The 15494-nt window shown below is 31.6% G+C and overlaps 1 protein-coding gene across 1 annotated transcript; it reads left to right on the plus strand.

Moving 5' to 3' along the window:
- Positions 1 to 5320: 5320 nt before the first annotated feature.
- LOC134722684 (helix-loop-helix protein 1-like) lies at positions 5321 to 5764 on the plus strand. Its single transcript, XM_063586304.1, has one exon. It carries the CDS (start codon positions 5321 to 5323, stop codon positions 5762 to 5764), a length of 444 nt encoding a protein of 147 aa, XP_063442374.1.
- The last annotated feature ends 9730 nt before the right edge of the window (positions 5765 to 15494 follow it).

Consider the following 15494-nt stretch of genomic DNA (forward strand, 5'->3'; position numbering starts at 1 on the left):
ACATAGCACATAAAATACACCCATGTAAGAATGTAGTTCAGTAGTTGTCATTGGTGCATGTCTATCATAGTTGTTTTAAGTAAATTGTTATGTAATGAATTAGATCGATAGGTGTGTCAATTGAATTGTTTCATATTTTGAATGTACAAGCCTATAATTACGATATCGATTTTTCTCATTGTTGAAGGTCTTGGCCTATATTGTTTCAAGTTTTGGTAGAACTACTGTAGAGTCTACCGGTCAGACATTTACATGAGTCCATGTTTTACAGGATTATGTATCGTGCAATCTTTAATTAAGATTACTTTTCGTACTGTTATGCACGGCCTTATTATATTTCGTTGTATTGTTTATTTATTCAGATTTTTACGGGTATAACAAAGCTCAACGGAGTAGTTTCCAATTTCACAGAGAATATATAAATACCAGTAGTAATTTCCTAAAATGATTTCTTGACAACATTGGAACATCATGAAATGTGTCTTCAGAGCGTTTGTTATACTTTTTAAATTATATGAAAATGCAATTATTGTAAAAGAAATATACACACAATTTCGTTCTTACTTCATAAAAATAAAAATACAGGAATAAGCGAAAAGTTCTAATAGTGACATTTATGCAAACAGTTCATGAAGATTATTTGCTTAACTTTTCTTCTACAACCTAGAGAATATTAGAAGATGCAGCTTTCTGGAATTATATCTTTTCCTTTATTACAACTAAAGTCTTTTGAAATTGGAAACACTAAATAAGTCGTTTAATGTACAGTTAATAACTAATGTATCATTCTCATTGTAAAAGACAAACAAAGGAGCAAAACGAAGCTTTGTTCAAAATTATATCTGCTTTTGGCATAGAATGTCTAATAATGAACAAAGCTTTAAGGCAAGACATTCTGGAATTCCATTTAATCTTCTTCTTTCCCGGGGAATAAACAGCTTATAAACGAAATAAAAATTTTACAAGAGCCTTAAACATCTCCAAGCGGTATATCTGGTGGTCATTTGAACAGTAATTGCTACTGAAAACAATGGTATAAGGTTTAAGCAGATATCAAGAAAAGTTAATAGGATTGTTGAAATAAGAGATTAACTGAGAATATAATGTGTTATGGTAGCATGCTTAAGAACTATTTAGTTTTATATAAATTTAAGTACTTTTCTTAATATTTTGTCAGACTTTGCATGATATTGTAAGGTAAGCCTCTAGAGTTTAAAGCGACATATGCATTGTCTTATTTTTTCTAAACTTTGTGTTCGTGTGACTCAAGTGCAAATATATAAATAAATATAATTTCAGTTTAATTGAAATATTACAGTTAATATGGTTAATCTGTCTATCAGTTTGTTTTCGTGTATATATACCGCAAATTGTTTATAATGAGACAAAAAGTATAATAATCTTAAAACTTCAACATTTTACAAATCCAAAAACCATAAAGATTCATAACACATACAAAGCAATTAGAGAAATAACAATCATAGAATTACATATTAACAAGAATATATGCCAATACGACAACATCGCACTATCATATTACCATTTCTGTGTTCAGTGAACCACACATTTTAGGTCACAACCTTTATTTGTTTTATTATATATTTTTAAGTTTACATCAAAAGCAATTTAACGTTTCGTTCGCATGTTGTGTTGCGACTCCTATATAAGTAACTATACAAATACAAAACCAAAATAATATAAATGTATCTTAATGCAAAATATAAGCTACAACGAAAACAGTTGATTGACTGTTGGTTGCTTAAAATCCAGTGGCGAATATTTCATGCATGTACAGGTGTTCAGAACAGACACAAATTAACAGTAAGTACAATAGGTATAGATCCTGTTAAAGAGACCACTTCAGCTGTGCATTTGATGTTTCTTAAAAGTATAACAAACGGCATGATAGCTTCAACAATTTTCATTGGAACCATATAGGGATATTATTCTAATCCAATACGAACACAAACTTTGCAAAGTTATCAATTGCAATAATTTAACTTTATTCGTGACGGGAAATTATTGTGTCGCTTTTATTGACATATAACAATATGTTTCGTCGCAAAACCCTATCGTACCAAAATTAACATCCTTTAGTCTAGTGTAATAAAATATTTGTAGAAGTACCCTCATCTCTAAACATATATAACCAGTTAACATCTTGTTAAGGAATTATTTTGCCTGTCATTGAATTAACGTACATTCTCACGAGACCTGTCGTATTCAATAAACACGCGAGGTCGGCGTAGGGATATTAATGGGTATGACTATTTCAATAATCGAATTATTCCCCCGTTAACACATCTAACATTTCCAAAGTGGTTCCCTTTAACGCAATAATAGAGGAATTTATTTCCTTCAGTCATTGATAAGACTTGATGAAAAGACAGAAAATGATGTCTTTTTACATCTAAATGAGTTCATTTAGGGAATTATATCGTGGTAGGTTTCTCATGAAATAATAAAATTACAATGAAGATTCGTTATACACACACTGGCCGTCATCTTCATTTTATATTTCATCTATTTGAAATATGAGGGTAAAAAATAAAACTTTTCAGTTATTTGAAACGCCAGCATAATTTACTAATTACAAATTACATTAGAGATTTAAAATTAGAATTATATGCATGTAGGATATAACTCACACAAAAAAAAACTTAAGTTTAAACTTATAAAAACTTTTAGTAAATATTGAAATAAGAGAAAATAAAATCATAAACAAGAATCCGTCTGTATTACATGGATGCCCCACTTGCACTTACATATTCTATGCTCAGTGGACCTTGAAAGTGGGTCTCAAAACACATATTTAACATCACAATTCGAAAGATCATATCACAGGGAACATGTGTACTAAGTTTCAAGTTGATTGGACTTCAACTCCATCAAAAAGTACCTTGACCAAAAACTGTAAACTAAAGCGGCCTTGACGGTCATGAGATTTAGCATGAAGCAGGACAGATGCACAGATGAACAGACACACAAACGGACTGAAAAGCATAATGCCCCTTAATGGGACACATAAACACAGGACAAGTATGTAAACACTGACCAGTGAACACCCACTCCCTCGTTTATCTTTTTTTCCCCCTCTTTTTAAAATGTATCTGGACCTTCAAAATTGCTTGTATTTCCATAATTAAAAACTAAAACAACTGTCTGGTGTTATTCGCTTCAAACTAAGCATGGTTCGTACGAATGTCATGATTTGTTACATTAACTTGACATCACCTCTGGTTGACTGTGTTCCTCGAAAATATTCCCTTTTTGGACAATTACTTTTCCAACCGATCTTTTTTCCCAGGATGTTCACCGCGATATCTTTTATCCTTTACTTCTTATCAAATAGGAGTTTTATAGTATACTATACCTTTATGTACACGTGGCAATTCATTGACCGTATATTATCTTTACTCCACTGAATTTTCCGCAAATCATATTGCATGGAAATTTCGTACAGACTGAGACAACAGGGTGCTATAGAGCTTTGTGTGTTATTATAGTTAGTATTGCCGAATAAAGAGACAACAATAAAAATGCACTGTACAAACATGAAAGTTTGACCTTTCTAAGTATTTTTGACTTTTATAGAGCCTTTGCTTTTCCAACTTTTCTTAATCTAGGAATTCCTGACTAGGGAACTACTAGTAATTATGTCAGATAGAAAATACTAGATATTGGGAAACAAAAGTGAAACTCTTCTAATATATCACTAGGAATAGCTCAGCTGGTACAGAAACAAGATTAGATATACCATGCTTTAAAATTGAAATTCAGCAAATCGAATTATCAACGAATGTTAATAGAAACTGCCTTTTCATACTATAAAAGTTACATTTCGGGTAACATATGCATGGTTTATTTTAAAATACACGGCCTGATTCAAAAGTGAAAAATCATTTAAATTTAACATATATAAAATTTTAATTAAGGATTTACAATTGAAATTTTTGTGTTTAATTTAGTTTCAGAATAACCATAAATCAAAATCCCAGCTCACAAATGTGCTAAACATTCTATTTACTCCTAGTATAAATCAAACGAGAAAACACATCAACGAATGGACAACAACTGACATACTCCTGACTTGGTACAGGCATGGTCCTACGGCCTGAACCCTATAGATTTACTAGACCTGAACGGATCCGTACGGGTTCATCGGCAAACCATAGAACTTGATATGATTTCCAATGAGACTATTATCCTTCAACACTAAACGACGATGATGTCAGAGACTAGAGGTCACCAAACGTACGGTCGTCAACATTACATACAATATAAACGTCACCGACATGACAAAATGTGATCAGTCCAAACGAAAAAACAAACGGTCTGATTTATGACAAATCAAATAAAATGAAAAAAAAACCAATAAACAACAAATCTGTTCTTTTCCATCAAAGTTAATAGACGATAAGGGTTTTTTTTTAAATTAAAATGTGATCGAACAGGCTTTTTATTTGTCTTTTCCCTCTCGTCTGCTTCAATTAGACTATGCCATACTAATTTCTGTGTGGATAAAAACTGCTCGATAAATACCTTTATTATACAGATATACTGGAGACTACATTCAGGAAAACCAAAATGCTACATATTTACGAGCTAAAACCGTCCAAAGTCAACTTTCAAATTTATTTCTTTTGTATATACAATTGACCGATTATTTTTTCCTGGAAAGTTCCTGACAAAATCCTGCCAGGATCGAAGTACTATCTATTGGGCTGATTGTACTATCGAGTTTATAGGTTTCCGACCTTGTGGAAGTAAAATATCTATTTGTTCGTTCCGAAAGAGTAAAAAATATATTTTATATGACTCTAAACGCGATGGCATACGCTACAGCGCGATGGTCAGTGCTATTTAAAAAATTTAAACTAAAAATTTGGAACATATATGCAAGGTCTGATTCAACTTTTGAATGCCTTCACAGACTTCACAGGTATTTGAATAAAGAATTCTCATCTTTGAAATTGGGTATATATTTTGTCATCAACATACTAGTTTTGATCCCAATGTTTCCATAAATTTACTATATTTTTTCCCTATCCAACTTGTTGTGTTTGCCAAGTTTGCGAAAGGGTGTTTTATTTTTGATGAAATAACAGTTTTTCATATTTATCAATATCAAATTTGATCATAATTTTGAGTTCAGATATATGTATCAATACCTTTGTCGACTAATGTACAAAAGTCCTTTTAGGTGTACCATTTTGGAAAAATCTATAGCTAGGGAAACAAAATTAATGTAGAACTATGGAGTTATCATTAGAATAATGGATGCTTTTAATTACAAAATTATCGTTTACTTACAGAAAATATGAAGAACTACCAAAGAGAAATGTTTGAATATGGATATATCAAAGAACATAATTTTGACAACTTATCACCAAAATCAGATTTCCACGAATCAGACTGTGGAATAACACCTAATATGGAAGAGAAAAGCATGGACGATTTTTGTTTTATGAAGAATTCGAGTTGTACGGACGGACTCGATAATCATGATCAAAATGGCGACGGGTCACATGAACAAGGTTTAAGCCGAGAAGAGCGCAGACGCAGGAGAAGGGCAACACAAAAATACAGAACGGCTCATGCTACTAGGGAAAGGATTCGTGTAGAGGCTTTTAATGTAGCATTTTCTGAGCTCCGAAAATTATTACCAACACTACCTCCAGATAAAAAATTATCTAAAATTGAAATTTTAAGATTAGCTATTTGTTATATATCTTATATGACTCACGTTTTAGACCTAGGGTGAAAGATTTTTTTTTTTTATATCCATGGACTTTAATACTACATGTACACCTAACAAATTGATAGTCAAGCATTGCATTATGAAATATTATTTATTCCTTATTTTTTACATACTTTTATTTATTAATTTTAATTAGTTACTTCATATCCGTTATATTCTTATTTGCATTTGATAAAATGTTAAGTTTAGATCTCGTCTTTTTAATTTAGACATTCCATACCGTTTAGCTTCCAACAGAATTCTGGAATACGCGCACGTAACTATAATAAATATCAAAAACCTCACTTTATGAAATAAAAAAAAAAAATTGAAGATTCTTATATGAATAATAATTAGCTAAAATTATTTACCCCCCGCCCCCTAAAAAAAAATTAATGTATGTATAGGGTGTTTGTTATTTGTACTTATTTGAAAATTCGCTCGTTTGGTGTATTATTTAAAATGCCTCAATAGTGAACTTACATTATTGCCTAATTTACCAAGTACAGATTTTCGTGGTTTTATTTTTAGTGGACTTGATTTTTTGTATTCTTTTGAAAAGGAACTCGGTTTAGTCATTTTATAAAAAAATGAGTGTGAGATTTAATCGTTGTTACACATTAATAGAAAGAAATGCTGCGTTAATTACACGTTAAACTGTTTTTCTTTCTTTCTTTGTCGTTTACATATGAATCTCAATATTTCAAATAAAGTTTACTTATTATGCATAAATGATAACATGATTGCGAATAAAAAATTGAGGACGTGTACTCAATCATAATGATTTTGTAGTTTAATGTTTATACAATTCGGTCAACTTATTTGTAGGGCAACCGAATGATTGTCTTGTATTGTACAAATGTGTACATGCTTACGAGGGTCTGGAAGGTGTTTATCAAGTATAGATAATTTTTATACCAAATGTGAAGAATAAAAAAACCAAAATATAAAGAATGAAGAACCGCAAAGGCAAAAGAAAAAAAAAGAATAAAAAAAAAAGAATAGAAAATTACAGCACAATTCATAAAGAAGAGATAACGGCTTAAAAAAATAAAGACTATAGAAGTGGAGGTCCAGATCCTCGTTTAGGGAGCTACCATTTGATTTTTATGGGGGGGGGGCTATGATGAAAAAAATTGTCCTGCATTTTTTTTAGTTGTAATCTCTGTCCTGCCTTTTTATTCTTCACTCTATCCGGTCCTGCTATTTTTTGTAATCTCTGTCCTGCCTTTTTATTTTTGTATCCCCCCCCATAAAAATCAAATGGTAGCTCCCTTATGGACCATGACATTATTTTGTTCACAATTTTATTATATTTCAGATTAATCCAATGTAATATATTGTATGTTATATATGCTACTCTGACAATCCTTGTTGAAATAAATGTGATATTTAACCAAACAGAAGTTCGTTTTGAGATATATAAATTTATAGTATTACTATAAAACCGAATTCTTATAAGAAGCTGAAACTCAAGACTAGCAATTATCTCCAAATAAGCTGGTTTAAGATTTTCACTTGTTTCATTTAATTCTCACAACTACAGCTATTAATTAGTTTTATAGTAATGATACATTTGGGCGACCATATGGTCGATTTCACTGAAATGATTTTCAATGTCCTTTCTTTTATTTAGAAACATTTTACCGTAGCGGATATTTATTCCTCGTTAAGCTTGACGGAAAATATCATATTTCCGTTATTTCAATTCCAAAGATGGCAATTTGTCGGTGCGTGTGCCACAAATTTGTAATCCTATAATGAAAGCTAATCAGACAAACAAATCTTATTGCGACCATTTAATGGTTTAGATAAACACAATAGTTATGGGTAAATGAAATACACGTTGAACTTTGCAAAGATGAAAGGAAATATAATTACTATTTTTATTCGTGTTGAAAGCAAAAACATTACTTCTTAATGTGTTCTTATTCTTTAGTATATTAAGAAACTTTTAACGGTATGAATGTTGCAAATTTAATTACCCGTTTTGCTATTTTATAAAGATCCAGATTATTATTTAGATAACTAAAAGTACATAAGTGTTCGTAGACATTACAAATCATATGATAATAATACAAAACAAACGGCGTTTAGCATTTGCGCCGATTTTTTCTTTCAATTGCGCCGATTTTTTTCTAGGTAAATTACTGATGAATGCTATTTTTCATGTATCATCATAACCTCTTCCGTTAGCAATTGTACAAATGTTATGATTTGTCAGTCAATTCGGATAGCCTTTTACCAATGTCACTTAATAAAAAAGAAGATGTGGTATATGATTGCCAATGGGACAACTCTCCACAAGAGACAAACATGACACAGAAATTAACAATTATAGGTAACTGTACGGCCTTCAACAATGAGCAAATCCCATACCGCATAGTCAGCTATAAAATGCCACGAAACGACAATGTAAAACAATTAATCCGAGAAACTAACTGCCTTATTTATAAAAGAAACCAATGAATATACTCTGTGCTCAGCCCAACAGACTGGATTTTTCTTCTCAAGTTCTGAGCCTGCATAACCTCGGCCACAAAGGAAAGATGTTTTTGACGGCAGATCGAGATCGCAAATTATTTTTCAACAACTTCATAACAAAATGTGCGTGGAAGAGGGCGTAAATTAGAGGTACGGCAGTTTCCAATTTTACTTCCGTGTAAAGTAAATAAATGATATCAAAAAAGTATTTCGGACAGCTGTACTTAAACGTCTCATCTATAAATATTAGAGCTATATCATTGCAAAGACATTGAAGATTGAGGTGTGTAGAAAAAATAAGTATACATTTCTCGCTATCATTTGGACTGACCTTCCTATATGTATGGCCAGTATTTATACATCTATGTTAAACTGTAAATGCAATTCGGAGCAATTATAAAATCGGCGCAAATGAAAGAATGAAATGATTTCAAAAATCGGCGCAAATGTCATACGCCCAAAACAACATTTCAAAACTTTACGTGTAGTATATAATAATATGATTGTAGGCCTACAGATAATCTAAAGATTTTTTTCTTATTTTTAAATTCATCTGTAATAAATTTGTATAAATAATTATATTCAACAATACTGTGTGAATTTATAAGTTTAAAAACTGAAAAATAATGATTATGGTTCTTCAGATTACTTCAGCGCAGACTTAAAAAGTCCTTCTCTTGGAATGTAGAGATAAATATATCTTCTCCGTTCTATATTTAAACGATGAGCACTATTACGTACATGTAGTTGTGTAATTTAGTTGTTATTTTTTTTGGTAAGATTTGAAGATAGAAGGAAACACAATTGGAATAAAAACTATTACTGAAAAGCATCAGTTTACTACCCACAGCTCCAGATTTGATATTTCTTTGTAGTTGTGCGTCATATTGCTGATTATAGTATCTTATTAGGCTATTTATAAAACCACTATACAAGAACATTGATTTTCAAGCAATTATGAAAGGATAAACGTATATTTAAAAAAAAAGAAGATGTGGTATGATTGCCAATGAGACTCTCCACAGGACCGCTCTGAGAACAAAATTACACAGCTATTAACAACTAAAGGTCATCGTACGGCTTTCAACAATGATTGGCGGTTTGTTGTTTTTAAAAAGAGTGCCATAACACATTATATAACATGTGCCCTTATGATTGATGATACCAACATTGAAATATTTGGATTCCAACAGAAATAAAACAGTATTTATATGAAATTCAAGTCTGAAGTTCATAGATGAATCTCGAAAAAATATATATTTTCTAGATTGATTATTTTTACCTTTTTTTTTTTTTTTATTTCGGGCCATTTATAACTTAATAACTATGTGGTATGGGTTTACTCATTGAATACCATATGGTGACCTATAGTGGTTAACTTTTACGTAATTCCGGTTCTACGTTGTCTCATAGGCAAATATACCACATCTTCTAACTTATGTTCTATTAAAATTTTGTCTTTGATAATTCATAATTTTACTAAAACACAATTATGAATTGCAAAAGACAAAATTTTAATATAACACTTCCCCCTTTTTATAGGCGCCCATCAAAGGGAAACATTAACTATATATGGTACTATTGCACAGATAGTCTTTAAACATTTCACAATAAAACACATCAATTTCATTTGTAAAATATCATTAAACAGATTTATTTTTATTCCCAGAATTCAACAAATCGGGCTAAAACGTCACAACCCACTTGAGAAGGTCAACCAAAAAAGTTACAAATACTTGATTTTCTCCGTTACTAAAAGGAATATAAATTTAAAACTTTGCAAATGTGTTTTTTATGTTAAGACGAACATAATAAGATGATAAGTAAAAAAATTTCCCATTAAATATAGATGTAGGATATTTGTAAAATTTTAAAAGTCAATTTTATGAAAATAAATATCAGATAACATATGGAACGAATTATAAACATTAAAACTGTATGTTAAAGCAAAAAAAAAAATGACTGATATACATGTACATGTATGCAAATATTCATGTCATCAATAAAAGTTATGAATAACATGAATTGATTATCATGTTATATAATAGCTTCTTTTGTGAAATTCAAGTTTGAAAAATAAATCATCTGGGTTGCACTTAGAAATTCCACGAGAAAAGGATTGTAAGTACTGCATAGAAAAGTTTATTGAAAGAAAAAATCATACAAATAAGAAGATTTGGTATAATTGCCAATAAGGCAACTCCCTACGATCGCATAGCAACCTATAAGGTTTGAAATGACAACTCATACGAGAAAACTAACGGACTGGTTAATGTATATAACGATAAACGAAAAATAAATTTGATAAACATTATCAAGCGACAACCGGTTAGATATGTAGGTGGTCTCCTTACATGCGTAATTTAAGTAAAAATCAGTCATATGGTCAATTATACATGCAATGTTTCTCTATGCATGTTACAACGGAGCCCCGCTAGGGACATGCAAGAAAAAAAAATATATTGTGCGCACAAAATAATATATTGTGCGCACAACTTAAATATATTGTGCGCACAACTTAAATATATTGTGCGCACAAAATAATATATTGTGCGCACAACTTAAATATATTGTGCGCACAACTTAAATATATTGTGCGCACAACTTAAATATGTTGTGCGCACAACTTAAATATATTGTGCGCACAACTTAAACATATTGTACGCACATTATAATATACCGTGCGCACTTAAATAGTATGGTGTGCTCCCAACATTAGGAAAACAGTTTTCACTTGACCATGACCTCATTTTACGTGTTCGTGTTATGTGTTCGTGGTTTAGACAAAATCTAAGGTACCAAATGCAATGGTTTTTACAAGTTGGTTGTATTGAACGATTTTAATGTCTAAATGTCCACTTCACAGGTGTCATCTGACCTTGACATCATTTTCAGGGTTAAGTGGTCCGGCACAGTAAAATGTTTGTGTTTTGGTGTATTTCTCGGATACTTTAAGCATTTAGTCAGATGTATTTTTGGAATATGGAATGTTTGTATGGTGAAATTGTCTATCTTGCAATTATATTAATATGACCTTGATTTTATATTCATGGTTCATTGGTGCATGTTATTTGATTCTTGTTTGGTATGATTTTCAGATACTATAAGGAATAAATTAACAATATTTGTTTTATAGAATGATTGTAATGTATATATATTTGGCTGGTCGGTATCGTCATATCTCAGAATTGGTCTATTTTTTTAAAGGTATACATGGTACAGTTAAACTGGAATTAATGTACAAAATAATTATAAGGCGCGCAAATCATATAAGGGTTGTTTCTCAGATATATTTGGTTCTTCAATACAACAAGAAAAAATCCTGCACCCAAATGCGTGCTTCAGCTGGCTTATAAACAAAAATATGGACTAGTTCATTGAAAATGGACGTCATACTAAACTTTACAGTTGTTTCTCGTTTCTCGTTTTGTATATAGATTAGACCGTTGGTTTTCCCGTTTGAAAGGTTTTACACTAGTAATTTTGGGGATCCTTTATAGCTTACTGTTTGTTGTGAGCCTAAGAGACTTGTGAAGACCGTACCTTGACCTATAATGGTTTACTTTTATAAATTGTGACTTAGATGGAGAGTTGTCTCATCTGCACTCATACTATCTCCTCCTTTATCTATCCTTAGTGTATACAAAAAACTTAAATAAAAAATCCAACAAAATCAATAAAGGCCAGAGGCTCCTGACCTTGGACAGGCACAAAAATGCGGCTGAGTTAAACATGTTTTGTGAGATCTCAACCCTCCTTTTATACCTCTTGCCAATGCAGATTAAAAAAAACCACACAGCAATACCGACAGTAAAGAAGCACGTGTCCGTTGTCAGAATAGGTAACAAATGAACCTTAACAAAATGACAATGATACATAAAATAACAAGGACTACTAGCACATGTAGCAGTTACTGACATGCCAGCTCCACACCTCAACTAAACTGATTGAAAGATTATGTTTCAATCATATGAATATCAAGCAAAATCCTTACCGTTAGGGGTTGAGTATCATGCCATCATAAAAATATATGAGAAGAATATAACCCGTATTTGTGTGAGCTATGTTGTATATATATAGTTGTCTCTTTGGCAATCGCATCGAGGGTCACAAAGTTTTGAATAAATGATACCCCAAAAACGGACCATATTTGGAAAAAATGAAACATAACTGTTTCGTTTATTTTCAAAATATTCCACTGAGGAATTTCATTGGCTATTCCTAAATTGTTTTGTAACATTTTTGTTTCAAAATGAATACGAACAACATACTGTAAAATTTTATAATGAAATCGATCAAAAATAGATACTATAAGTGACCTCTTACCCTCTCTTTTATTAAAGACCATTAAACAGAATGAAACTATAACTTGACCTGAAACATTTGTATTCAACGCTTAAAAATTTAAATCATAATAAGCATACTGTTCAATGTCGGGAGCTTGTTATTCAGTGATTGTCGTTTATTGGTGTGGTTCATATCTGTTTATCGTTTTGTTATAGTCATTTTGGGCCGTAAAGTTTGCGGTTTGGTGTGAGCCAACGCTCCATGATGAAGACCGTATTATAACCAATAATTGTTAACCTTTAATAAATTATGACTTGGATGGAGAGCTGTCTCATTGGCACTCATATTGCATCTTCTGCTTTATATGTGTACCCAGTTTTATCTTTATTTGATCACAACTTCATGGTGAATTTCGTAGACTGAACACACCGTCATATTTCAATAACGAACAGTACATTTTGGATGAGAACCTTACTTAACCATGATCAAACATAGTCATCTTTGATAAAAAAAAAAACAAAAAAACAACAACAACAACAAAACATCTTGTACGTGTATTCAGTTTTCAGTGGATTTGACTTACTCTACACTTTTACAATGATACCTTCTTAGAAACCGCATTGAAGTTGGTGACACTAAAACTTCATCATAAACTATCACCAAAACATTTACAATAAACAGAGACGGACGGATGAATAGACGTAAAGACTTTTAAATATACACAATGTAATGACCATCTCTGTCGTCGAACAGGGTAACAAAATCAAAGTCATGAATTGAGTATAAGTGCAAAAAGTACTTGTTTTCATATTTGTTACAAGAAAACAGGTAAAGCTATAGTATCAAAGTGTACATAAGTTCGATAGTTTCCTCGCTCTTTTACCAAATCTGTTTCAAACCGTTCCAATAAACTCTGATATAAAGTGGAGGCTATCAACGCACTTGTTGGTAAACCAAGTGTCAGACGAAATAACCGTTACTTCTTCAGTATTCCTGTCAGGAGTTGATACAAATGCAGTGATGAATATTTCCATATATTCTAGCCCCATTTCAAAAGAAAAAGTTATGCATTTCTCCATTCTGTCACTTTAAAAAGGAGACATTGAATACCTGTACCATGTGTAAGGTCAAAGAATTTAACGCACACTATATTATTTTGTGTGCACAATATATTTAAGTTGTGCGCACAATATATTTAAGTTGTGCGCACAATATATTATATTGTGCGCACACTATATTATTTTGTGCGCACAATTTATTTAAGTTGTGCGCACAATATATTTTTTTTTCTTTGCATGTCCCTAGCAGGGCTCAATTTGAAACACAAATAAACAGTAAAGTATGAACATGCAAACCGATTAGTAAAAATCAGATCAAGAAAAAGCAAATAAATTCTTGCGTTCTGTTATGCAATGCATGTACCAATTGTATATTTTGAAGCTTTCCATCGTATGCATTATTATATTATTGATTAATTTGTTGATTGATTGACTGTCGCTTGTTAAACAACCAGTGGCCAGTATGTTATGAATTTTCAGAAAAGAACAAATCAACAATCAATACAAGGTAGGATCTACAAGACAGGAATAGGACAAAGAGCGGAAAGTTAAAGAAGCCATAAGAAAATGAGGGTAGGTAGGAAATGAACAGAAACCTTTCCTTGCAACATGCGACCTACGCATCCCTCAGATAGTGCTTGCAAACCGTTCTTTGACACCCCTCCCTTTAACTTTAGCCCTGCTGTGTTGATGAGCAACCAATCGTAATAGTTTTACTATCGGATGGGAGAAGTCCAAGGTTAAGGATGACTAAATTCTTATACTCTAGTCAACTCTTTGTGCTTTTAAAAAATCCATTAGACTTTTCTTAAGCTTAAAACAATGAATTCTCGAACGACTTGTATTTTAAAAATCTCTTTAAGAAGAACATACGTTCACCAACGATATTTTCCTATTGCTTTTCGGATTCAAATTCGACTGTCCGTTCCCAATAAAAAAAACTTTAATCAATTTTGTTGTGTAATGAATTTGCTAACTCTATTTTCAGTTATCATTTTTCTTTTAATTTAAAGGAGCAATGCAGTTTTTCAACGGCCAAGTGAACTATACAATTGCGCGATTTTTCACGAAACCACACATTGATAGTTAACAAATGAAGAACCAAGTACTAGATTAGTCAGTGCAAAGCCGATTAACTGCTTGCAAAAATTAAACCTGTATTTATAGCTGGCTAAACCTCTCACTTGTATGAAATTCGCTTAAAATTCCATTACTAGTATTTTGACAACGATGTGTGAACAAAACAAACAGACATAATAGATAGAAATGTCAAATTCAGGGGTACAGAAGTCAACGTTGTGTAATAATCTTAATAAAGATAAAAAACAAACAAATATGTCAACAAAGAAAAACAAAAAGACATATAGAAAAAACCAACGAAAAGAATACAAAAAATAACCGTAACACAATGACAGGAGCCACTTCAAATGGATATTACCAAAATGACTAAACAATGAAAATAATGATTTACAAAGACAAACAAAAGAATACTATAACACGTTATTCAGATGATTAACAACGTCAGTCCATATAATCTTTACTCCAAGACCATTATGTATTATTTGTGAAGTTAAAAGGGAATACTTATCAACAAGGTCTGATTATCTTCCGATAAAATTTTTGAGAAAAAAATACGAGATTTTCTTTGACATACCCCTGGTTCATCAACTTTCTGCTCACACACTGGTGGCGTTTTACAAAGTCTGAGTAGGTCTTGACTATAGATTGAGTCGGGGAAAAGCATATTCCATTTGCAGCTGAATTTGTGAGAAAATTGATAATTTCAAAACTAAAACCGTCCCGGTGGTCATAGATTCTGGAACAGAGATGACCGTTTGTGTCAAATACTGAGGTATAAGTATAAAAATGAAGCAGAGGAAGCGGTGGGTGTTGTTTTTATAATTCTCTAGTTCCACATGGAAATA

This window comes from Mytilus trossulus, chromosome 6, assembly GCF_036588685.1.
Source record: "Mytilus trossulus isolate FHL-02 chromosome 6, PNRI_Mtr1.1.1.hap1, whole genome shotgun sequence".
NCBI classification, from domain to species: Eukaryota; Metazoa; Mollusca; class Bivalvia; order Mytilida; family Mytilidae; genus Mytilus; species Mytilus trossulus.

What these genes read in the sequence shown, in the direction of transcription:
- LOC134722684 (XM_063586304.1), top strand. Translation starts at nt 5,321, where the DNA reads ATGAAGAACTACCAAAGAGAAATGTTTGAATATGGATATATCAAAGAA.